Raw genomic sequence first — 25,016 nt, forward strand, 5'->3', positions numbered from 1 at the left:
TGCTAAGCCTTCTCTCCAGCTTCCTAAGAGGTACAAAATATCTAACAGTCTAATTAGTCCTTGTCCCAAAAACTAGCTTCTCATTTGCCTTATGGCCTGTTTTTTTCATTGTACATCAAATTCTGATTATATAAGAGGTGGAGGAAATAGGAAAAATTCAAAAAATGCATGATGTAAATGCTCAAGGTAATAATAATAATAGATTTCAAAGCAATGAGCTACGCACGAATAATAAAAATGCAATCAAAGTTGAAAATTTAAACTATAAAAAGATTTTTCTGAGAAACAAAATTGGTAACATCATGGCTGTAGTTGGCTGAGTGGTTAAAATCACTGGCTGTTCTTCTAGAGGACCTGAGTTCAAGTCCCAGAAAGAACCTACATGATGGCTCACAGCCATCTGTAACTTCCAGTTCCAGGAGAATATGATGTGCTGCGGGAACACCTTCTGCTCCTTCAGCCAATAGCGGCTGAAATACCAAACCCACTGGGGGGTGGTCTATTTCTCTTTAAAAAGGAGCAGCAAGCCTAGGTTCACTCTCTTGGTTCCGGCTCCTGGTTCTGGCTCTTGCTCCAGCGACTAGACTCCTTTCCTGACTGTTGGTGTTTTGTAAGTTTTACCCCTAAAATAAATACCCCTTTAAATCCAAACTGGTATGGGATTGTTTCGCGCATTGTCTGGCACCCAGTGTTTGGTTTTAGAACCGCCCTGCACCCCCCACCCCCTGCCCATCCCCTGGCTAGGCTGCCTCCCTCTGGCTTGGCTGCCTGCAGCCAACGCGGCCAGCTAGGCTTGGCCCAAGCCCTCCCTCAGCCGTTGCGCATTACTTATGCCCTCTTATGACCTCTGTGGGCACTGAATTAAAAGTGCTGCAAGGAAAAAATGTAAGCTAAAAACATAGACACATAAAGTAATAATAAAAAGACATACATAAAATTGATTTAAAAAAAGAGAGAAGACTCTAGTAACTAGTAGAGAGAGGAGCCAATGACAAATACAGAAAACTACAACAAAAAAATTAAATACATGTGTGGAGGCAATTAAGGGGAAATAAAGGACAAAAGGGAGTGTGGTGGTTGAACGAAAATGGCTCCCAAAGGGAGTGGCACTATTAGGAGATGTGGCCTTGTTGAAGGAAGTGTGGCTCTGTTCAGGCAGGCTTTGAGGTCTCTTTTGCTCAGGCTTCTCTCAGTAGGACAGTCAGCTGATTTCCTGTTGCCTGAAAGATGTAGGGCTCTCAGCTATTACTCCAGCACCATGTCCACCTGCATGCTGTCATGCTCCCTGCCATGATGATAATGGACTGAACCTCTGAAACTATAAGCCAGTCACCCTAGTGAAATGTTTCCTTTATGAGAGTTGCTCATGGTGTCTCTTGCCAGCAATAGAAACCCTAAGATGGGATGGAAACGCCATCTACGACTTGAGGCAACTGTAAAGAGCACAGTCAGCAACACTACTGCAAATGTAGAAAGCATTTGAATGCCTCTTCCTTCCTATTCTTGTAGAAGTTTTTTTTAATTTTTTTGTATGAGGTCTTAAGAGACCAATAAATTTGTCCTGGGACCAGTTTGACAAAAGGTTTACAATTTAACACTTCAAGTTGGATATTCAAAAAGTCTAACAAATATCCAAAAAGTTGATTAATTCCCACAAATTCAAATGTACTTATTGAGAAGGCAAATAAGTGCCCTGCTTTTGTCCCTTACACGGGGCTGAAGAAAGCTAGCAGGAGGGTGCAGCTTCTGAAGAACAGAGGAAGTGATGACAAAATTCAGAAAATAAAGGGACAGTTTGAGAATGCTAATGTCAAAAAGGATTAGATGCTGACTTTTTTTGTTTTGTTTCGGAGACAGGGTTTCCTTCTGTAATAGCCCTGGATGTCCCAAAACTTGTTTTGTAGACATGGATAGCCATAAATTTACAGAGATCCTCTGCCTCCCAAGTGCTGAGATTAAAGAACTACATCACTACCCCCCTAATAAAACTGACAGTCTTAATACTGACCCTTTTTAAATAACCCCAAGACAGAGAAAGGGGAAATACACACACACACACACACACACACACACAGAGAGAGAGAGAGAGAGAGAGAGAGAGAGAATCTTTGGTAAATTGTAAAAAATTAACACACCATAACACACCACATATGGTGTTCTCATCTTTCAAAAAAAAACCGCTAAACAAACAAAAAACCTGAAAACTTTGGCAAGCTGACATACTTGGGGAGAAGGTGTGAGATGGTGAAAGTCAATTCTATGCCCTCCTCCTTCTTGAGTTGACTAAAATATTAAAAATGCACCAGTTGATAACAAGAAACTAAACATAATAAATGAATTATTTTTAGAAACCATTAGAAAATCGATTTAGTATCAAATAGAAAACTTAAAGGAAACATATTTTAAAACTGACTCACCCATGATCTAAACTCAAAGGAAGAAATATGTTATTACCAGAAGCAATTATACAGTCCCTGTTACAACTCTTCAGTATCCTTAATCTCTTGATTAAATTACTAACAACAAATAAAACTCAGGTAAAATGTTCTGATTCTTAAATTATCTGCATTCAAAGAGAATCTTGGAATCTTACAAGCAGTTCCCAGAACACCACCAGGTTGTCATGATTCAAAAGGAAAACAAATTTGTTTAAAGAAACAGGATGCTGTTGAACACTACATTTTTTGAAAATATGAAAATGTTAATAGTACCTTAAAGAACCCTGCTTCAGGACCACACCTGTCATACACATTCCTGGATTTACCTATCGCCATGATAATACCTTGCATACTGGGTGTCATCATGATCTGGCATAGAAATTGAAAGTAAGAATTTCTGAATGGTTAACAGTAACAAACAAAAATCTAAAACAAAGTGAAATGAATTATTTACATGCAACTTAAAAGCCCTTTGTTCTCTACTGTGGCGAGTCAAATGATGCATTTATAAGAGCAAATGTTTTCTGGTGTACAGTAAAGATCATTCATCTGTACAGCAGCTCAGCTGGCTAGCAAGATGCCTTTGTACGAGCTGCAAAAAGGCATCTTTTTGAAAGTTGAGAATTGTAAACAGGCACCCCCTTCTGGACAAATGAGAAAAATGAATGCTTCTCCAAAGGAACTGTTTAGGGAAAAGCAAAAGCTCTTAGTATATGAATAACTAGATAGTGCATTTGCTCAAGGATGGGTGAGCCACTGAAGAACTCCATTGGATCCCTCTCCTGCTCCTGGGCTAAGCACCTCTGTATAACTGTATACCTGCATATCTGCCCTCTATATAGCTTATCATAAAAGGTCTCAAGGCACATGCACTGCTAAGCAAGGATGCCAAAAAAAAGTACATCAAAACATATAACTCTGGCAGTAACAGGCTTTCCCACCAGGCGGTGATTAGTGAGTGTTGACAATTCTTTCATAAATTCCACAGTTAGCTCACACTGAAAACAAGCAAGTAGGTGCATCATAATAAACTAGTACCTTTATTAAATTGTGTCAGTTTGGATAATTTTCAAAAGCAAACATGGAACAATGTAACATAGTGCTATTAGTATTATATACAATACTTAAGTACTGTTATCAAAATGATTCATTCTTGGCTGTTTGCATTTAAAATACCTCTGAAGTTAAGTGATATAAAGTTGTCTTACTGAAACTTAGAGACTAAGGTCATTACCTCAAACTTGCCCAAACTTCCTCATAGTTTGATTCTGGATTATACATGAAGGGTTGCAACTTGCCCAGGGCTCAATGCCTGCTTATGCAAGTCCTTCTGCCAGTTATTGGCTTTTAAATCTAGTCCTTTGCTAGACATACTTTTTCATACAGGCACAGTGATACCAATGCTTCAAAATACTTAAAAATTAGATGATTTATTCTTAAATAATTGTAATTGAAACTCAGGAATACATTTTGGAGGAAAAAATGATACTTAGAAAAAATATTTAGCACACATCCAATTCTTATCAATGATACAAACACTAAAAAGCTGTGGTATCAAACAAATCTCTCTTTCCTTAAATCACACCCACCTCCCTATCTCTACTACCACTATTCAAAAACTGCTTATCTGTCCTCTCTCAAAATACAGAACAAAACCATTTTAAGAGTTTCAAGGGAAAAAATTCAGAAAAGGAATGACAATAATCCAATGAACTAAACATCTCAATTTCCATTGGATTGAAGAGAACTTTATTATAAGAAATAAAAATGCCTGAAGGTTGCTGGGACAACTAAGTAGAGAGGTAATCAGAAGACAAGTTGGAAGATGGAGGTGCCATGGGGGGGGGGGGGGAACGTTCTAGGCACTCAGTGATGTCCACCAGCCATCATATTTGCTGATACAGACGAGTCTAGAACAGCAAAAATATCAATTATCTATCTTGCGATATATTATGTAGGGCTTTCTGTTGTGGTGGTGAGCAATAATGGGCAAAGTATAAAAGAAATTATACAAGTAAAAGAGGTTAGGAAAATATCAATTATTTTTAAATACAAAATGTTTATTATACGATTAAGTGAATATTACTGCAATCTGTCAGCCTGAGAGTAAACTGAAGTTATTTCTGCATAACACAGTTTCAGAAACATAAAATCATTCTTTTCACCTATTCTCTAAGCTTACCTCTGCTCTTATATTTAATTCCCAAGTTCTGTTAGTGACTCGCAAGGTTTCACAGCATAGGAGGCAAAGCTTTATGTTATGGAGCAACAGACAGACGTTAAGTAGGTGGGTGCAGGCATGCCTGAGTGATGCCTAAAGTATCTGTACACATCAGCACAGAATGAGTGCAAACGGTGCAGAACACTCCAGTCAAGGTACCTCGTCATCATACCCTCCCTCCTTTGACTCAACCATAAACTTCCCTACGTGAGGGATCGCCACCTCTACAACTTGCTGGCTAGAAGGTGGCTGGCTTGTGGCATTTTCAGGATTCTGCAGAAGAAAATCATTGGTATGCAGATTAGAAAAAACAACAATGGAAGCGTTCTCTTTACATGCACAGATTTATAAGCTCTTTTCAGATATCTATTTATGAGGTATAAAATGAAGTCACTTCAAGATAAACATTAAAGGCAAATTTATTAATCAAATTATAATATAAAACTGTAGTCTTTCTCTTTGCACTTCAAATGCTTAAAGTAGCTTTTCACAAAGTATTTTAGACTTACAGTATTTAAGATAAAAAAGACCCCAGTTGCATTTAACAGTACTATTTAAAGCAAACAAACAGCCCTTGTTACTCCCAAAAGAAATTCTTGCTATTTCTAAGAAAATGAGATTATGACCTCCTCTAAGCCCAGCAGTTTGCAAGGGCAAAGGTTTTACATGGTCCTGTATAACTGACAGGTTATTACTTGCACATCTTATTGCTCAGTCAGCAGATATCAAGGGCTAAAAGTACTTAGGCTGCTTGAGTCATTGCCATCTGCACCAGAACATTCTTTAGCAAAGATAAACATTAGTTCCAATACTAAATATGGATAACAATAACAAATTTTTATTTGTTTGAAATATAAGAGAATTTTAATGTTTTAAATATTTCCCACCATTATTTAAATGGACTTTAACAACGAAAACACAAGTAATGACTGAGGACAGTATTTCTTTTTTTAAAAAGAAATGTTTCTTTTTAAAAAATTTTACTCTTATAATGCATTTAGGGTGCTCTACTTATCTGAATTTTCATCATCTTGAAAGGAAATACCCATCCTGTTCTTTTGTCATGATCATGAGCTAATATTTAAGTATCTAGTATTTAACAGACGCTATAAATGGCAGATATTACCAAAATCATTACATTATTTTATTAAATTGCTTTGAATAATTTACATTGTAATAAACTTAAACCAATAGTACTATCACACATATTTTGTAGAGATGTATTTGTTCTAATTAGAAATTGTTAATACTTCTAATATTTGAGAGACTATGCAATGTCTCCATTCACAAAAGTGAAATGTAAGCCAGAAAGCTACAATCCATGTTGGAACCTTAGTGACGAATTGCTTCTGAGCAAACCATCTAAAATGATATCATTTTACAGACAGCACAGGGCAGAAGAGATGGCTCAGCAGAAAAGAGCACATACTGTTCTTACAGAGAAACTAAGCTTGATTCTTAGCACCTATGACTGGCATCTCACGTTCACCTCTAACTTCAGCGCAAAGGGACCCAGCGTCCTTTGCTGGATTCCGTGGAGACTTGCACTCTCATGTGCACCAACCCACACACAGAGACTCACATACAGAAAACCTTTAAAAAATAGGAAATATAAACTTCAAGGAAATACCTACACGGTCCCTGTAAAACGACTATGCGAGGAGGGAAATTTGAGTTGACAAAAACAAGTCCTTGTTGCTACTGTTAAGTTTCATAAGCATAATGTTGGTAAGGATACATTTTGGAAGAAAAGAGATTTTAGCTGTATAAAACAGCTCAAACTGATTCAGAAAATTTTTCATATAAAGTAGCTGTGCGTACACTAAAGTAAATTAGATGTTTTTAATTTTCTATTATATCAAATCTCATTCTGAATAAATTAAGAAAAACTAAACAAAGGCAACAAAATTAGAAGGTTCTCAGTTACCATGATAGAATTAATTAAAATAGCCCAAAACTCGCTGCCTGTATGATTTTGAAAAAAAATATTCTCATAGAAGGGAGTGATAAAATCTCAGAGGTATAGATTTTACTTCTGACTAGAAATACAATCCAGAGTAAGCTGTTTCTTCAGGTTTCAGTTTTCTTTCTCCCAGTAAAACTGAGCCAAATATGGAGTAAATGAGTATGCTTTGTTTTGTTTTGAGATCAGGTATTACTTTTGGACATTTATATGACACCCTCTTTAGTATAATAATTAAATACAGATAGTCTACTTTAAGAAAACATGTAAAATGGGCAGACACTTTTTATTATAATAGCCTATTTATACTAATGTAAAAGTGGAAACAATATACAATGGAACTGGGTAAGCGTACAAATTTTCTACTATTCAGTGGTATAATATTTAGTAATTTTTTACTGAGTTTATAAGGTGAGAAAATATTTATCATGTAAGTTTAGGTAAATAAAAGAGAGGAAAGACAGAAAACTTCATGCTGCAACCATACTGAAAATTTCAAAACTAGTTAAAAATGAAAAGAAAAGCAGAAAGGGTCCAGTTGACAGTGACGGACCACCAGCCAATCACTAACACCAGGCACAAAGATTCTTTCTTGCCATCAGCTTTCCACACTCTTACATATCTTAAAGTGTTCAAGTAGAAATCAGAGCAATTCTCCTGAAAAGCAACTGGCCTGAACATTTGGAGACTGTCGATAGCATCTGTGACTCTAAGTCTTATGGGAGTCAAGCCTACTCTCCAGCTGGAATTTATGATGCTGTGCACTGACGAGACACCTAGAGCTCATGTGAAGTGACCAGTACTCTGAGGCCTGATATCAAAATGAAACAAAAACAACTAAAGCCTCGTGATAACTCCACAGTCACTTCAAATGCATAGAAAAAAAACTGAAACTCATGTAAAAAGTTTATAAGATTGTATGTCTAGTAAGAAGTGAAATCCACACACACAAGTCACAGAAATGCCTATCTAAAGCCTGAACTCTCTCACTTTAGTTGCTAATACATGCTAAATAGAAATGTCAAAACATAACTAGAAATGACTGCCAGGCTCCTAAGCAATGACCCTTAGACCCAGAGCCACAGCTGCTCATATAGAAAAAGCTTACAACTTCTTCAACAAGTTCAGATTTCACGGACAGCAGAGTCATAGGAGACACCATTTTACAGGATGGTCAGGGTGGAAAACAATTAGCTTGCCAGTCATATTCTCTTCTCTTTCTTTTTCCCAGTAGATAAGAGGCAGCACACACTAAATTTATAAGATACCCATGCCAAGACATCTAAGTCATGCAAATTTATGTGGGCATATGTGTGAGCTAAAATATTTATGATTAGCTGTACTAAAATGAAACATAATCCTATATTACTCTAAATTATGTTGTTGGTTTTCTGAGCCAAGCTAAAAGCATGATATTCCTTAGGTTTTAATAACTCAAGGTGTCAATTTATAAAGACCCCAAATTAAAGTTTTATGATAAAAGTATTCTCCCCATACCTATTGTCTGTTCTTCTTTCCCAGTTATCCTGTTTCCATGGCCCCCAAGATGAGTTTTCAGACTCATGAAACAAAATATTTTCCAAGAAAAGCTTTAGAGTTACCTAATATTCTTAAATTCATTTACAGATTCTAAGACATTTGCAGAACTTATAATCATAAAATAAATATATTTAAATTAATTTTTATACTAAGAAGGCTGTAATATATTTTCAAGCTGAAAGTAAAAGCAAAAGAACTTCTGGTTATTATTTAGTTCATTACAACATAGCTAACAGAAAGTCTTACTGGAACGTTTGATTAATGGAGGTCTTAAGTCAGCAGGCTATTGCTGAGACTGTCATGTAAATTTCTGAAGTACCTGATTTGCTTTAGTTCTCTGCAAACACAATCTTCACATCCTATAGAAGCTCTCATAAAGCGTGGGGGCTGGTCATATTCACTACTAAAATGGGAGCGAGATGACTACAAGACAAACTGGAAACACACTACTGTAAGATTCTACCCAGAATACTCACAAACTGCACAGCACACCTATTTCCTAGTAATACTCTCACTTCTTGTTAAACACTTTCCACAAGACAATGACAACTTCATCTTAAACTCCTAATTATTCCAAGATTGGCACATCACAGCCGTGGATGGAGGAGAACATAAAAACTGGTATCGAACTTTATATATACTTCTCTTTAAATTCCAAGTCAAATGGACAATTTAGTCTATGATTGCTGATTCTTCTTATTCCTCTGACAAGAAAATAGAAACTTAAGAGGGAATTTGAAATAGAACCATAAGCAGAGGAAGTGAGAGCCCACGCTCCCAGATCAAGCTGTGGCAGAGCCACAGCATCCCCACCAACCAGCCAGGGTAATTTTCCATTACACTGTGGGAATGCTGTGTTCTGAGAGGCACAGAAGAGGTCTTACCGACTGTAAAACTGTCTCGGGCCCTTTATCTCCATGCTCATGCGCTGCTTTGGCGATCACTCGGACGGTTTCTTCTTTCCAGTGTTTTGAGAAGTCACTCCTTGATGGCTGCTCTAGATAGTCTGCTCCTCCTGCTTGTGCTTCAGGAGAAAAGAATCAATTGTACATCTTCCATAGACCACAAGACACTAGATGATGATGAGAAGCTTATTGCTAGCTCAGAAGTTATGCACTAACCAAGTCAAGTCTTGTGCTATAAAATATGACCTTCGATACACTAAGATCTTTCCAACAAAAAGTAACCAAAAAGGAAATAACAAAACCAAGAGTACTTAATTATATTTTATGTAAGGAGATTTTTCTACATGAAAAGCACCAAAGTCTCAAAACCATCCAGGTTTTGCCAAAAGGAAAATTGGTTTGCCATAGGAATTTCGGCATGCATTTCTACAATGAGTACATGTTTGTATTTTTCCCCATCTCTAACTGACAAATTGTAACCCTGAGTAAACCCTACTATCTCCTTTGGGATCCTATCCCTCCAAAGCTGAGTACTCTCACAAGAGAAAACAATGACAACCTTCCACACTGCTGCCAACATGATTTTGTGTCTTCAAATACCATACAGGAAAAGGATTCGAAGTTACTTCCAGCTCTACATAACTTGAGCTCCAGATCATAGGTCCAACCATGCAATGAATATAAAATGACCTACAAAGCTTATGTCATTGGGCTTTGACCTTTCCTTTCAATGCCACCTTATGTCCTCTGCTAGAAAGGGGCCACACACTACCATTTCTGTGGACACAAAAGGAGAAGCTCGCCTTCCACCCATTAGCTCTGCATGCTCTTCCTGCCACCTGTGTGATCTCCCACCCTCTGGGAACTTGCTTACTTGCTTAAGTATCAGTGGTTTGAGTAAGTCTGGGTGTAGAGGGACATCTTGTGAACCCAGAATATCCCTCCTGATGTAATACCTTTGTCCCTTCCCAAAATGTGACAATGGAGACTCTCCATAAAGGCAAATGGCTCCTTTACAAAGAGAAAATCACTAACACATGAGAACCCCTGTTCTACAGTAACACAAAACTTGTCATTTAAAGACAATTTTACTTTTATAACAAATATTTATCATTCAAAACATAGTACTATAATTTCAAAATACATGTACTACAATTTCAATATACATGTATGGGCATTCATTTCACCAACAAATTTTAATTAAACACATAATTGTGTGCCAGGTAGAAAGCTAGGCACTTAATCGCCAGGAGTGACAAAAGAGACTAATTTCTTCTCTTAAAATTCATTATGGACAAGATCACTAATTAAAAATGGAAGAATAATAATTGTAAAAAGGTTTGAATGAGAATGCCCCATAGGTTCGAGTATTTGAACACCTAATCCCAAGTTGGTGGAACTACTTCCAAAACATTTGGAGGCAGGTTCCCCTTAGAGGAGATGTGTCACTGGAGACAGCCTTTGAAGTTTCAAAGCAGACAGTACTCAGAGGGTATCTCTGCCTCGTGCTATTGAATCGGATATAAGTTATCAGCTACTGCTGCAGCACCATGCCTTTCTGCCACCAAGCTCCCTGCCATGAGTTAGGGACACAAACGCTCTGCAACCATGGGCTCCAATTAAATGTTTTCTCTTAGAAATTGCCTTGGCTATGGTGTTTTGTTACAGCAATAGAAAGGCAATAAAACAGCCATATCAGGACAATAAAGTCTAGAAATAAAATAAGGGCTATGTAAGCAATTTAGTTTGTGGGATGGAGGATAAGGTGAACTCCAAAACCCAATGGTTAGTGAGTTTATTCCCTCAAAGGAAACACAAACAGCCAAGTAATGATAGAAGACTAGGAGTTACACAGCACAATAACAAAGGATCGAGGTAGGATGCCGATTGGCAAAGGGCTAACAGTCTTGAATCCTAGAAATGTTTTGAGCTGAACAAGAGATAGGAAAAGTTTTAATACAACAGCAGTATAACAAGTTTTTTTTTAAAAAAAAAAAAAACAATTATGGGCTATATAAAGCTTGCCTAGTACGCAAAAGTCTTTCAGTTCTATCTCTAGCACACACAGAAAATTATACTAGTTACATTTTGGGTAATGGATTACAGAAGAAAGTAGAATTGAGGTGAGTGAAGATACTGCAAGCTATTGGAGCAATATTAAATGATATGATTGCACTTTAGATGACAGACAGCAATAAGGGCAGACAAAAGTGATGAGATGTAAATGTGTATTTTGGAAGCCACATTAGGAGTCAGAACTTGAACATAAAGGTAATTCCACAGTTTTGACATGGGTTACTATGGTGATAGAGGTGATTTTTACTATAAGGAAAAACAGAAGTGAGATTGCTTAAAGCATATGTAGCAAGGAAGGACAGAAGCTAAAAGACATTAATTCCCTACATGTATAACTATTTCCTGATTTGAGGTCTCATATATAATCAAGCCATACCCAGTGTCTCAAACCACTTCCAGGCAGGTGAATTAACTCTCAGCTCCTTCTCTAGCACCATGTAAGCCTGCATGCCACCAGGCTGCACCAATGATGATAATGGACTAAATAAATCCCTGAAACTGCAAGCCACCCAATTAGTTTTCCTTTAAAAAAGTTGCTGTTGTCATGATGTCTTTTCACAGTAAGAGAAACCCCATGTCACTAATAGTCCTTCTTGAAATATCACAAAGTAGATATAGATCTTTAGTTGGTTCCTTTGTTTAATCTTTATTGAGAAAAGAAGATGGAAATCCCGGCAAGGGAAGTGAGTAGGTAAAACGATCCACTCAGAGTGGAGAGAAGCAGAGAGGGGAAGTCAAGGGTCTCTCTGGGTTTTCTCATTTGTGGAAATTATCTAGGTTTACTTCCTATCTTCTCACTTTCCAGTGCAGAGAAATGGAAAATTAGTAGCAAGAAACTCAAGGTCCTAAAACATGTTTGCAATTAATCCGTTTAAAAAAAGATTAAAAGAAATTTTATCTTCAATTGTCCTAAAAGCTCTTTGCATTAAATTATTTTAGTATTTACTTTGAATATTTTAATGTTTTAGGTAATATTTAAGAATTACATATTTTAACATTTATGCTTTTTATGCATTTGCCAGTTTTATTGATCTATATACAATTTTTAGCTTGGAAGACAGTTTTAAATATTTAGTGTTTACTGAAATTGCTTTATCTTTTGTAAAAGTGGGTATTGATCATATGGCCCTACAACTGAGGTATATTCCCAACCCTGTTTTGTAATCACAATTTAAGAAAAAAGAAAGAAACTGAATCAATGCTGCTATCCCAGTATTATATAATAAACATGAGTATTTTAGTATTGTCTATTGAGAACTCTTTCTTAATTGACCCAGCAAGTCAATTTATTTCTTTCCTAATCACAGCCTTTCCTTCTTCCTGCCAGAAGGACAGCACCTGGCTCAAAGTAGGCAGGGAAATCTTAGCAATTATCTTGAAAAGGCAAATGTATGTGCAGTGGTGTCGGCCAAGGAACAAGGAAGCTCTGAGCTCTGGGCATGGGGGGTACTAGAACTTTACTAACTTCTATTGCTCCTTTATACTTGACTGTGGTTAAACTTCATGCTTTAATTTCTTACACATGTGCCAGTTTTTATTACCTATATACCATTTTTAGCTTGATATATAGTTTTAAATATTTAGTTTTGACTAACATTATTTAATCTTTTTTTTTAAAAAATTGGGTGTTGAGCACATGGTCCATATTAGTGAGGATATCTTATATTAAAACACAATAATAATTGATGCTATTGCTTGATAATAAGATACAACAATAAAAATGGACAAACCTGTAGCTGCAGAAAACTCCGCCTCCCTCAGTTTTTGAGCAGCTAAAAGCTTTTCCTGCAATGCTCTTTGTGCAAGTTGTGTATCCCATTCTTCGAGTTCCTTCTCAAATCGTTGGTTGTCTTCCTCAACAAAATCTCTCAAATCTGGTGGCAATGTTTCTAGTCCAACAAGGGCCTGCCCAGTCTCTTTATTAAACTCCTCTGCAAATCATCAAAAACTACTATAAAATTAAGAATTAAAGGAAAAATGCAAAGCTCAAACAATACATTTCAAATAGAATATAAACTCTAGACCATTAATTATTATATATAGTTATTATCTCAAACAATATTATCTAGCTTTTCTTTAAAAGTCTTAAAGTGCTCAAACAATGGCATGAGTATTTGAAAATGATCTAAGGGATTCTAAGAAGTTTCTAGAGTCTGAAGGGCATTGATGAGACCCAATCTGGGATTAAAATGTTTTGTGTCTCTAACATTGATATAGTATCATTTTTGCCGCTCTAAGACAGCACCCAATGTATGATCATGCAGAAAGTCGCCCTTTCACAGAAGTGGGCAGCAATCATGACTTTTTTAGGCTCTACGCAGAACTGAAACTGTTTTTCATGTTAAGGAGTTAACTATAACACAAAAACACATAATCTTAAGAAGCTTATCAATGCAGCAAAATGTTCTGACACAGTATGTAACCAGTACTTAACTAGTCACGTGAATTGTAAACTATCTCTTCAGTTAGAAATGGACAACCTGCCCAGGTGATAGAAAAGAAAAGATGGCTGCATCTCTTCAGAGCCTTTACTGGGTGTTTTCTTTATGAAAAGTCCGTGTTAGAGTAACAAATGAAAAAGAGAGACTCATACTGGCTTTGGCTCTGAGCTAACAAGATTACAGTAAGCAAGGCTAGCCAAACACCCCGTCCAATGGAAGAAATCTGTTTGAGAACACATAAGCAAATGTTTTTGAATGTTACAAAAACTTTGCAAGAGAAGAAGACATGAAGTTCAAATATAGTTAAGTATATAAAGTTCAAAATGGACAAGACTGCTAAGTGAAACTGGAGGAAATGTCACAGGCCAGAAAGAAAGCCTTCTGTGCTACCTGAGGTGTCAAATGTCCGTCAATGTTTCGATGCAGTAAATAAAGACTGCTCACCATGGAGGAAAACATTCAGCTTTACACTTACTATTTAGCTGTGAGGACAATATGACTGCATGGGTCACATTGCCAAAGTCTACCTCAGGTTATGCCACTTCCTCAATCCAACTTCCCACATCTGTCACCAAGAAATACTTATCACATTCTTCACCCAGACTGAAATCATCAAACAGTCACATAGGCACAGAAAAGTCCATCACTCTGGGGCTGCAGACCTGGCTTAGCAGTTAAGAGCACTTGCTGTTCTTGAGGACATGGATACAGTCCCCCAACATCCATATAGTGGCTCTGGATTAACAGTCTGTAACTCCAGTTCTAAGGGATCCACTCTGATCTTCTGGTGGGCACACAGGCACAGGCTCTTATACAGTGCACTCTTATACATGTAGGTAAAACACTCATACATAGAAATAAAAAGTAAATAACCTCTAAATAATAATGGTGATGATGCATCATCTTACCTTGTATTAAGAATTGTGCCTTGTCATTTATGTACATCAAACAGTAAGCACTGGCATTTCGATAACCACCAAAAGAGTCCCTTACTAGCTCTTCCCATGATGACTTGGTCACAGCAATATCATTGTACTTCATCCATCTGCTTTCACGATGGTCAAAAATATATGCCCAATAGTGCCCGGCATTGGCCTGACCTTCGTGAACTAAAACAGCATGAAGGCGATAAGGGACCTAACATTGAAAGAAAAACAAAGTAGAACTTTGAGTATACAGTCCTTATACCATACTCCAACTGAAAACTCCCTATTTGAGGAAAGATGCAGGGAGGAGGGCACCTTTTTATTAAATGGAAGTAAAGTAGCTGGAATCAAACTTTTAGAGAAAAACAACAGAACAAAAAAAACATGCAAAATAATCTGGGGGTGACTGGAAATCTGGAGGAGTTAAATAAACTAAAATATATACAAAACATGTGTAATAATTGAAAATATACTAGTGTGTGTTCGTGGGTGGCCTACACTTATTTCTACTAAACCAAGGAGTCATGGCGAACATTTAATACACACAGTTTCTCTCAGTCTTCACAAAAAACAGACTGTATAATCTTTGCATATCCAGAGTTAACATTTTATTTTTTCTTGCTGTTTGGAAACAGTTTCTTACTATGTAGGCCTCCTTGGCCTGAAACCCACGTGTTAGATCTATGTGCCCCAACATTCTGGGTGCTGGCTTTAAAGGAGTGTGCTACCACTCCCAGCTAGAAATTAAACTTTAACTGAGTTTTGTAACACTCCCAAAATTAAGTATCTTTAAATGGGCATATATTTTCTGATGTTTGGAGACTAGATTGTAAATTTTATTGAAATATTTTAAAGGTAGCTAGGTATATCATAAAGGATATGTTTTAAAAATTTTTATCAGAAATTTTCTCCTATTAGTTTATTCTGTAATACCAAATATATTACTTATTATAATAAAATATATCCAAGTTGTATGACAAAAAATGTATTGGGAGTTAGTATAAGATAAATAAGATGAATGTGAGAAGATAGAAGGATAGTAGTTCAATAGTCAAAAGCACTTATTGCTCTTCCAGAGGACCTAAGTTTTATCCTCAGCACATATGCAGCTGATCATAGCTGCCTGCAACTCCAGCTCGAAAGTTATCCAACACCTTTGGCCTCCAGAGGCACTGATAAACACAGAAACATCCACATAATGAAAAAACATCCTTAAAAGCAATAAAAAGATGAATTAGACTGTGTGTCAACAATTCTGACAATGATAGCAGCTCAGTGTTCACTTACTTGGATCATGGATTTGTCAGAGTACATAAGTTCAATCGTTCGGTGGATTCTGGATATGCTTTCCTGCAGATCTGCAGATAAAAGATGTGACTTAATGGATGACAAATGTCACATGGATTTTTACTGAGGGTAATAGCAGAGGGACCAAGGTTCTCTTATAATCACACTAGAGAAGAAGAAAAGTTTCCTAAACTAGTCTTTAAGATGCTAGTTATCGTTCCTCTTCCAGCTAAGAATTATTCGACAAATTTAAGAATGTCAAAAATAGATATGAACTATCATTGGAGTCCTTGTGAAAAAAATTCAAAAATACCAAAAATAGGATTGATTCATCAAGGAAATATGCAGTGCCAGGAAAATTAAACTGCACTCAAGCATCCAATAAGCTTTCAAGGAATGCTAACCCACCACTGCATCCATACACACAGGGTACTCGAGATTTTTCTAGAAAAAAATCACTATGAGCTGTGTACATCTAAGTAACTGAAGCACTAAGGTAACCCAGGGAAAGGACTCTGAGTACAGAACGTACTCGACCCTCTATCTCTACTTCTCTACAAGAGAATCCTATGAAACTAAAGACTGGGTGTCCCCAGCTACATTATTTCAGAATTTCAAAATCTTAATAAATGACTATCAATACATTTGAATACCATATAATCACAACATACTATTAATTGGTTGAAGAGAACCAAGAAACCAGAAAAAAAAAATGTTAATAACTTCAAACTCTGGAAAGAATTACTGTAGCCTGGTAGAAAATTAAAAAAAAAAAAAAAACAGAAAAACATAACATCAGCCCCCCTATGAACACCTAAAACTTTAATCAGCACTACAAAACAAAAAGAGGGGGGGTGTGACAGATGACTCAGTGGTTAAGAGCACTGGTTGCTCTTTCAGAAGATCTGAGTTCAATTCCCAGCACCCACAAACACGGCAGCTCACAACCATCTATAACTGTAATCCTAGGGGGATCTGAAGCCCACTTCTGGCCTCCAACGGCACTGCACACAAAGGATGTACCAAAATACATGGAAACAAAATACACACACACACACACACACACACACACACACACAATAGAAAATAACCAACAAAACAAATCAAAAACCACCATAAAGGTCAAATGTCAAACTAGCAAAATAAAGTCTATGGCATGCACTATGGGCAAAATTATTAATGTTTCAAATAGAGTACACTGCCTTTTCAGAAATAAGAATTAGAAAAATGCTTAATATAAAAAAAGGCAAATAAACTACTTCACAACTTGTTACAGGAAATAATAATGTATATAATACTTTCAACATTTCAGTTTTGGTATATATTAAACTGTCCAAAATGTTTACAAAATAGATTGAGATAAGTAATACATTTTTAAAACAATATGAAAATTCAATGCACTTATAATTAAGGGAAAGCAAATCAAGACACAGAAATGGCGTTTATGACCTACCAGACTACTCCAGAAAAAAGTACATTCAGGGTTTGGGAATTTTCTGAGAGTACCCTCTCACACAGAACTATTTTAAAACAGGCATAATTTTAAAACATACACACCTTAGCTAAAAAATGCTATCTTAAAAACATACTCTATTTATTGAAAAATATGTTTATATATATATATATATGAATGAATATAGATGTAGTAGGCCAACAATGGATATTAAATACATTATTCCTGTACATTGGGATATAACACAACAGTTTCAAAACCAAAACTGGTATGCTGTATCAGTAGGAATTAAAGACAAAATCAAGGATCTGGAGTGAATCAGTCTTTCCTTGTCCACAGCATGGTATACACAACTTCTTATGCCATGAATGTTCCTCATGCTCGTCTATCTAAATTGACAAGAGAGTGAGCACATCATCTTTTATTCCTCTTCCGAGTAGGGAGCCACCAATTTGTATTTTCAAAAGTTTATTTTACTTAGTTATTTATACTACTGTGAACTAAAGGGACCAATGACATTGCTCTCTCAGGTCTGTGATCATTAACCTCCATGTGCCTTTTGTCACTGAATAATATTTCAAATTTTGCATTCCTTTTTTCCCTTGATTCAGTATCTTAATGTCAAATGTTTATTAACACCTACAATCTGCCAAGTCCAGAGAAAAATTATCCAACACTTATTACAGCATTCAATAAACACTATGCTTAATTAATGTTAGCAAATTCTAATATTAACATTATTTTCTATACATATGCACAATATTAAGATAAGCTCTCTAGTTACTAAGGCTAACAGTACAACTATTGACTCTATTAGGCTGTGACTGTTCTTTAGTCACACTTAACATAGGAGTCAATTTGACATCTACAGTAAGACACCTAGGGCAATGAAGGCTGTTTAATGTGATTTCATCCTTTTACTATAAATAATAGTTTAGAGTTAGTAGGGTATATTTTGACAAGTTAAAAAAACTATACTATAACTTATCATGAACTATTAAAGTTAAAAAGTATATTTTAACAGAAAAAGATATGAGTTAAAATAAAATTTCTTTCAAGAAAGACAACTCAGCACTACAATATGTATGCATTCATGTACAATTGCTCCTGCATATAAAATCCTTATTTTTCTTATTTTGCTGCATAGTCCCTGAAAATTGTACATACTTACTGGCACTGGATTCACGGATCATTTTTGCAAATATGTTAGAGCAGATTTAAAAATTAAAAATCTAAGGTTGGAGATGGGACTCAGCATCTCTAGCATGAATATGCCTCCAGGCTCAATCTTAAGTATAATTTAGGAAAAAGCAAACAAAAATAAAAAATAACTTCTTAAATTTTTACACCTAAACAGTCATACCCTTTTCACTATGCAGACATCAGTAAGTACAAATTTTGAGGCTCTGTGACACTTCACCAATGGAGTAGCTGCAAAGGCAAAGTCAGTTTGATACAAATTTAGATACTCCACTGCAAATCAGACCATCTGTTATATCATTAATCAGCTAAGGAATCTGGGGAAGCCCTTTCAGTCCCTGTGAATCTGACACTCACTGCATAAAATTGGAGAGTCACATCAGTTTCTCACACAGAAAATTTTTTTCATAAAAGATTGAAAAAATACTAGTGTTTAAATATGAAACCCAGAGGTATCTGACATCATGTGAAGTGACAGTAACACACTAGGAGAAGCTTCTTACCTCGTGTGTCATTTTCTATTTCTGTCCTCCAGCGATGTAAACAGCTCTCTAGCACAGACAGTTCCTCTTCTGTTATGTGTCTTGGTGCTGGATGCATGGGTAAATCTGGAGGAATCCGAGACTGAGTGAATGGTTTGTGTATCACTGTCCTCAGTGACAGGGCAGCACCTGATGCAGGTGATGAGCTGGGCAGTTCTGAAGCAGGGATTCCCTGCTGTTCTGTTGTGCTGTGTATTTAAAGAATACATTACTGAGTAAACTTCCAGCACTAGGAAAGACTAGGCCAGATACATAAGATAGGATCAGAGTCTCTCGTAATTTCAAAAGGAAGTGATCTTAAGAACATATCTAATATCCCGATGAAACAGTGCTTTAAGACTTAAATCTCACAAGGATGAAATTGTGAGTCTAAAGTAAGATTTTCTTTCCGTTTTTAAATGAGAAATCTAATGTATGCTCTAATTAAAGATCTCTTGCTAATACCAATCTAGAGTCACAGAAACAAATTCTACTGTGAATTGCTTTACATATCATAAAATGTTTAAAATCTACAGACACAACTTTGCAAAGAATATATCTGAATGGAAAAGTTTATAAGAATTCCAATTGATAACTATAGATCTACTGAAATAATAAAAGAATAATCTTCTAAGTGAGTTTATTTTTAGAAGGGTTGTTGCAGTCAGAGCGTGCATACTTGATCAAACCTGCCCAGATGTGTTCCAGGACACAGGCAGCCCAGCAGCACGCTGTGTGTGGAAATGTTACCTTGGTGAAGACTGGGATGGTATGGAGCCACTAGTTGAGGAACTAGCTTCAATATCATCAATCGGAGAGGTGCAAACAGGTTTACTTGAGGCAAATTCCAATGCATACTGTAGAACATCTACCAAGGGGAATCTTTTGGGACCGGAACCATAGCTTAAATATCTGTTAATAAAATATACCAATGTTTTATTTATATCATCAGCAATATTTTTAAGCAAGTCTTATAAAATGAAACTTGGTTGCTTTCTAAGAAAGAAGATGAAACTGAATATACATTAAAGAAATGCACTAAATGTTCTCGAAAGAAAGGACAGCAAAACATCAAAATGGAAAGCTGTGAGTACGGATGTACCTAAGACACTGTTCTGAACTGTGGATCAGGGAAAGATGGCGTTCTAAACTGTGGATCAGTGGGAAGATGCCGTTCTAAACTGTGGATCAGGGGAAGATGCCTTTCTAAACTGTGGATGAGCGAGAAGATGCCATTCTAAACTGTGGATCAGTGGGAAGATGCCTTTCTAAACTGTGGATCAGGGGAAGATGCCGTTCTAAACTGTGGATTGGGGAAGATGCCGTTCTAAACTGTGGATCAGTGGGAAGATGCCGTTCTAAACTGTGGATCAGGGGAAGATGCCTTTCTAAACTGTGGATGAGCGAGAAGATGCCATTCTAAACTGTGGATCAGTGGAAAGATGCCGTTCTAAACTGTGGATTGGGGAAGATGCCGTTCTAAACTGTGGCTTGGGGAAGTTGCCTTTCTAAACTGTGGATGAGTGAGAAGATGCCGTTCTAAACTATGGATCAGTGGGAAGACAACCTGTTGGACCATCTGCAAATGTTCTCTGAATACTACACTGATCTCAGCTTCAAAGTAGCGGCTTTTACCATTATTTACCTTGTGAGCACTTTTCATATATATAAACCTTATGAGAAAAAAACATACTAGAAATATGATACATCTTCACTCAACAATTTGTTATTAGTGTGAAGATTAAAAGCAAATGGGAGGAACTCAAAGTTGTAGGTAACCAACTGGAATTATATAAACTGCATTTCAGCCTGTAGACTTATCTGGCTGCATGACACCCACATTCTACATTTCATGGGGTTTCCTAACAAATAATGCAGTACTGTAGATGTAGCAACCTCTGCACACACAGCCACTCACTTAGGTTACTCAATAGCACTGACTCTAGCCCCGCGCCTATGAGCTGCCTAACCTCCCCTCACTGCCTACCTTATTCCTGAGTGACACTGCTGTGTGACATTTGGGAGACCAGGGAGGCTAGAGTTTGAATCTTCTCTTTTCCCTGTCATTCCTTTTACCACAAAGTAAATCTCATGCTCTGTGCTAGAGTTCTTTAGCTCCATTTACAGCACCAGGGGAACAAGCTGATGATGATCACATATTTAATTTCAATTTCTAAAATAAGCCCTTAAAGTCTATTAAAGATGCAATCTAGTTTCTAAAATAATTTAATCAAACTTCAAATCATAACTATCACTATAAGCTAACCAAAGCATATTAAAAATTAAAAATTTTGATAATCACCAAACACATACTTTCCTATCATAACTACATAAAAGTTAAATACCTCTCTAATCTTTGCTGTAATACTGTGAGGTAATCTTTAAGTCTTTTGATCTCTTCACGTTTAATTCTTGTTATTTCTCTGTTTCTGTGCATATACCTATCAAGGAAAAAATTAGAAATCATTAGTATTTCCAAATAACTTAGAAAGAGGTATGGTGTTAAGTCTAATTATTACTATAAAAGGTCAATTGAAATTTTTAAAAGATATTATATGTAAAACACAAAAATATTTTAACATTCCAATACGCATTTATAACTACATATTCATAAAGAAATGAACATATTCCCATGACAAATAGCAAGCTATCATGTATTAATGAGGCTTCCACTGAAGGATATAACATCACATAGTTACCACACAGTTACCCTTCTCTCACTCACTGAGAAGTTGCAAAACTGTAACATTCTACGTAAACCATACCTGTCCAGATATAAAACTTGGGGAAATTCTAATTTATTGTGAATTTTTTCTGGTCTTCCCAATGCTTGATTAAATTCAAATCTTGACAGTTCAAATGTTAATACAGGAGGCAGCTCAGTAAACCAATGCTGAAAGGAAACACAACAAATACTGAGATCACTCTCTGTTTTCCCCATTCTCTTTTTCTGATGAGGATACCACACTGCTGCTGACATCACCGTCTGACACCGCGGAGAAAGTAGTACAGTGGCTTCCTTACAGCTAATGTCTTTTTTTAAAAAAGATTTATTTATTTTTTATGTATACAACATTCCTTCCATGTCTGCCTGCATGCCAGAAGAGGGCACCAAATCTCATTATAGACAGCTGTGAGCCACCATGTGGTTGCTGGGAATTGAACTCAGGACCTTTGGAAGAGCAGTCAGTGCTCTTAACCTCTGAGCCATCTCTCCAGCCCCAGCTAATGACTTTTTGAAAGATTTCCATAGCCTTGGAAACCCCAACAGTGGGTCTGACGCGTAAGAAGACAGAGGGAAACCTTATCTCCATACTGCTCTTCTTCCACAACTGTTTATATTAGAAATCCCAGCCAGAAGAGGACAGTTTCCATTAAGACTCAAGAGCTCTGCCTTCTTCAGTCTTCTGCTGAGTGACACTTCCTGAAATCAACCAGCTTGTCATATCCCATGACTTGACTCAGAGGGAAAAATACTTGTCTGGCACTAATGCTCACTGTTCTCACCCTGAGGGAGGAAAACATTATTTTCCTATTTTGTTTAGATTTTTTTCTTCCTATTTTTATCTTGAACCTTACAACTATACATTATACTAATTTATGAAAAAGATTTGACATTATCAAATAATGTTTATGTTTATAAAACTATATTTATAAAATTTAAACACAAACTAGTGTTTAATGTGTTAAATTTCTTGCTGCTCTGAGACAATGTCCCCACTCACCCACACATACACATGTGAGATTCAACAACCTTCAAAAAAGTTGTTTTCATGTAAACCTCCAGATATACAAAAGCCTACTATTTGTTTCAATGGTAAATGTTTACATTCAAGCAAACCAATACAGAGATGTGAAATAATGGACCAAAGATTTAAGGTATATATTTTTATAAGCCCTGTAATAAGGTGCTGTTAAAGGAAATGCCAGAGTCACAAAAATGGCACAACACACTCCTCAGGGAGTGTACACGATCTTAAATCTAAACCTTAACAGGAATATGATCTAAATATAATCTAACATAGGTTATATTCTATACAATATAATTCTGTAAAAAGTAATCTAACATAGATTATATTCTGTACGAGTTTCACAAATGCATCCAATATTGCAATTAAATGCAAACATTTTTGAGTATTTTCTCCATGATTAGCAGCTATGTAATTAGAACCTTAAATATGCATTGGGCCATGTAAAAGAAAATGGGAGGTAAGCCGGGCGGTGGTGGCGCACGCCTTTAATCCCAGCACTCGGGAGGCAGAGGCAGGCGGATCTCTGTGAGTTCGAGGCCAGCCTGATCTACAAGAGCTAGTTCCAGGACAGGCTCTAAAAAAGCTGCAGAGAAACCCTGTCTCGAAAAAACAAAAAAAACAAAAAAAAAAAAAAAAAAAACAAGAAAATGGGAGGTAAGAGGACAATGAAAATGCTGAACTCACCTCTTGACCTGATTTTCCCGAATTATCTGAATGTAAGGATTCAATCTCTCCTTCAATCATCGCAGCTTCTAGGCACTCATGCAGGTCTTTGAACCCGTTGACCTGAAGTGGATACTGACCAAACATTTCAGTGTTTTCAAATTTTTTTCCTATAGGATGGTTGGAGAAGTTAATTAATGTTCCTCAATTTGGCTATTCAGCTACTAAAAGTAACTGTATATATGGATCCTTTCCTGAATCTAAAAGAGCATCAATCACTGTGGTCCAGAGAATAATGGGTGAGTAGAGCTTTCCTACACACACAAACACACACACACACACACACATGAATGCATATATGTTTTATATATAATATATATGTATATGTGTATATGTATGCATACATGTGACAATGGGTTAGTAGAGATTTCCCACTGGCTAATACATATACACAAGTTTATTCATTCACACTAGTCACAGATAGTAATTTCAACTCACATGTATATGAGCTCTTAAGACACTGTGCTAACACTGGATGTGTGTATATATACACATGTGTATATGTGTGTATGGCAGTAATTCAGCTTTATTGGAAGACATCATAGACACCCATTTATAGTCATAAACCTCTCAATGACTCAGTTGTTATAACAACCAATGATTATTATAAACAAACATTGAATAAGACTACAATAAGACAGCATAAAAGAAGAGCCAACTTAGTGTAGGGATGGATAGTAGGGCAATGAAGACTCCCACAGAAAAGCAGTGTACTTGAACTTAAAATGTGATTAGAATTTAACTAGACATGAGGGATTGGGAAGGTCCGGTTGGGTGAAGGACAGAGAGAGAGAGAGCAAGGAAAGAACTATCTTGATAGAGGGAACCGTTATGGGATTAGCAAGAAACCTGGCACTAGGGAAATTCCCAAAAATACACAAGAATGACCTCAGATAAAACTCTAAGCAATAGTGATGACGGGGACTAAACTGGCCTTCTCCTATAATGAATGAGGACTACCATAATTGTCAAACTTTTATCTAGTAACTGATTGAAGTAGATGCAGATATCCACAACTAATTATTAGTCCAAACTCCCAGAGTACAGTTCAAGAGACAGAATAGCCATAAACAAAGGGCTCAAGACCATGATGGGGATACCCACAGAAACAACTGACCCGAGGTAGTGAGAGCTCACTGATTCTGGACTGACAGCTGAGGAACCTACATAGGATGGAAACAGACCCACTGAATGAAGGTACAGTGGGTGTATTGGACAGCTTATGAGGCCACTGGCAGTGGGTCCAGGATCTATCCCTAGTACATGTACTAGAGGTTTCTGGAGTCCATTTCCTATGGGGAGATACCTTGCTCAGCCTAGATACAGAGGGGTGGGCCTTAGTCAGGCCTAAAGGCAGTGATGGGACAGACTTTATTGATTCCCTATGGGAGGTCATACCCTCTCTGAGGAGTGATAAGAATGAGGTGAGGGGAAGGTAGGGGGAGTGGGATGAGGGGAGGACTGGAGAACTGGGATTGATATGTAAAATTAAAAAATAAAAAAAGTTAACTATGCCAGATTGTTGGGCTGTAGAATATTCTTGGTCAAGGAACAACATAGTCACAATGCTA

The 25,016-nt window shown here is 36.7% G+C and overlaps 1 protein-coding gene across 2 annotated transcripts in view; it reads right to left on the reverse strand.

Moving 5' to 3' along the window:
* The window catches only part of Usp25 (ubiquitin specific peptidase 25), a 106,373-nt gene that overhangs the window by 17,350 nt on the left and 64,007 nt on the right, over positions 1–25,016 (reverse strand). For both annotated transcript variants that reach the window (XM_038345848.1, XM_038345847.1), the window contains 9 exons: positions 23,407–23,555; positions 21,736–21,863; positions 21,316–21,411; positions 19,721–19,882; positions 18,953–19,179; positions 15,797–15,867; positions 14,492–14,720; positions 12,873–13,073; positions 9,046–9,185 (listed from right to left, as the gene is read on the reverse strand). In XM_038345848.1, coding sequence (XP_038201776.1) covers positions 9,046–9,185; positions 12,873–13,073; positions 14,492–14,720; positions 15,797–15,867; positions 18,953–19,179; positions 19,721–19,882; positions 21,316–21,411; positions 21,736–21,863; positions 23,407–23,555 — 1,403 coding nt within the window. The remainder of the gene's footprint in view (positions 1–9,045; positions 9,186–12,872; positions 13,074–14,491; positions 14,721–15,796; positions 15,868–18,952; positions 19,180–19,720; positions 19,883–21,315; positions 21,412–21,735; positions 21,864–23,406; positions 23,556–25,016) is intronic.

The sequence above is a fragment of the Arvicola amphibius genome, chromosome 10 (genome assembly GCF_903992535.2).
Source record: "Arvicola amphibius chromosome 10, mArvAmp1.2, whole genome shotgun sequence".
NCBI classification, from domain to species: Eukaryota; Metazoa; Chordata; class Mammalia; order Rodentia; family Cricetidae; genus Arvicola; species Arvicola amphibius.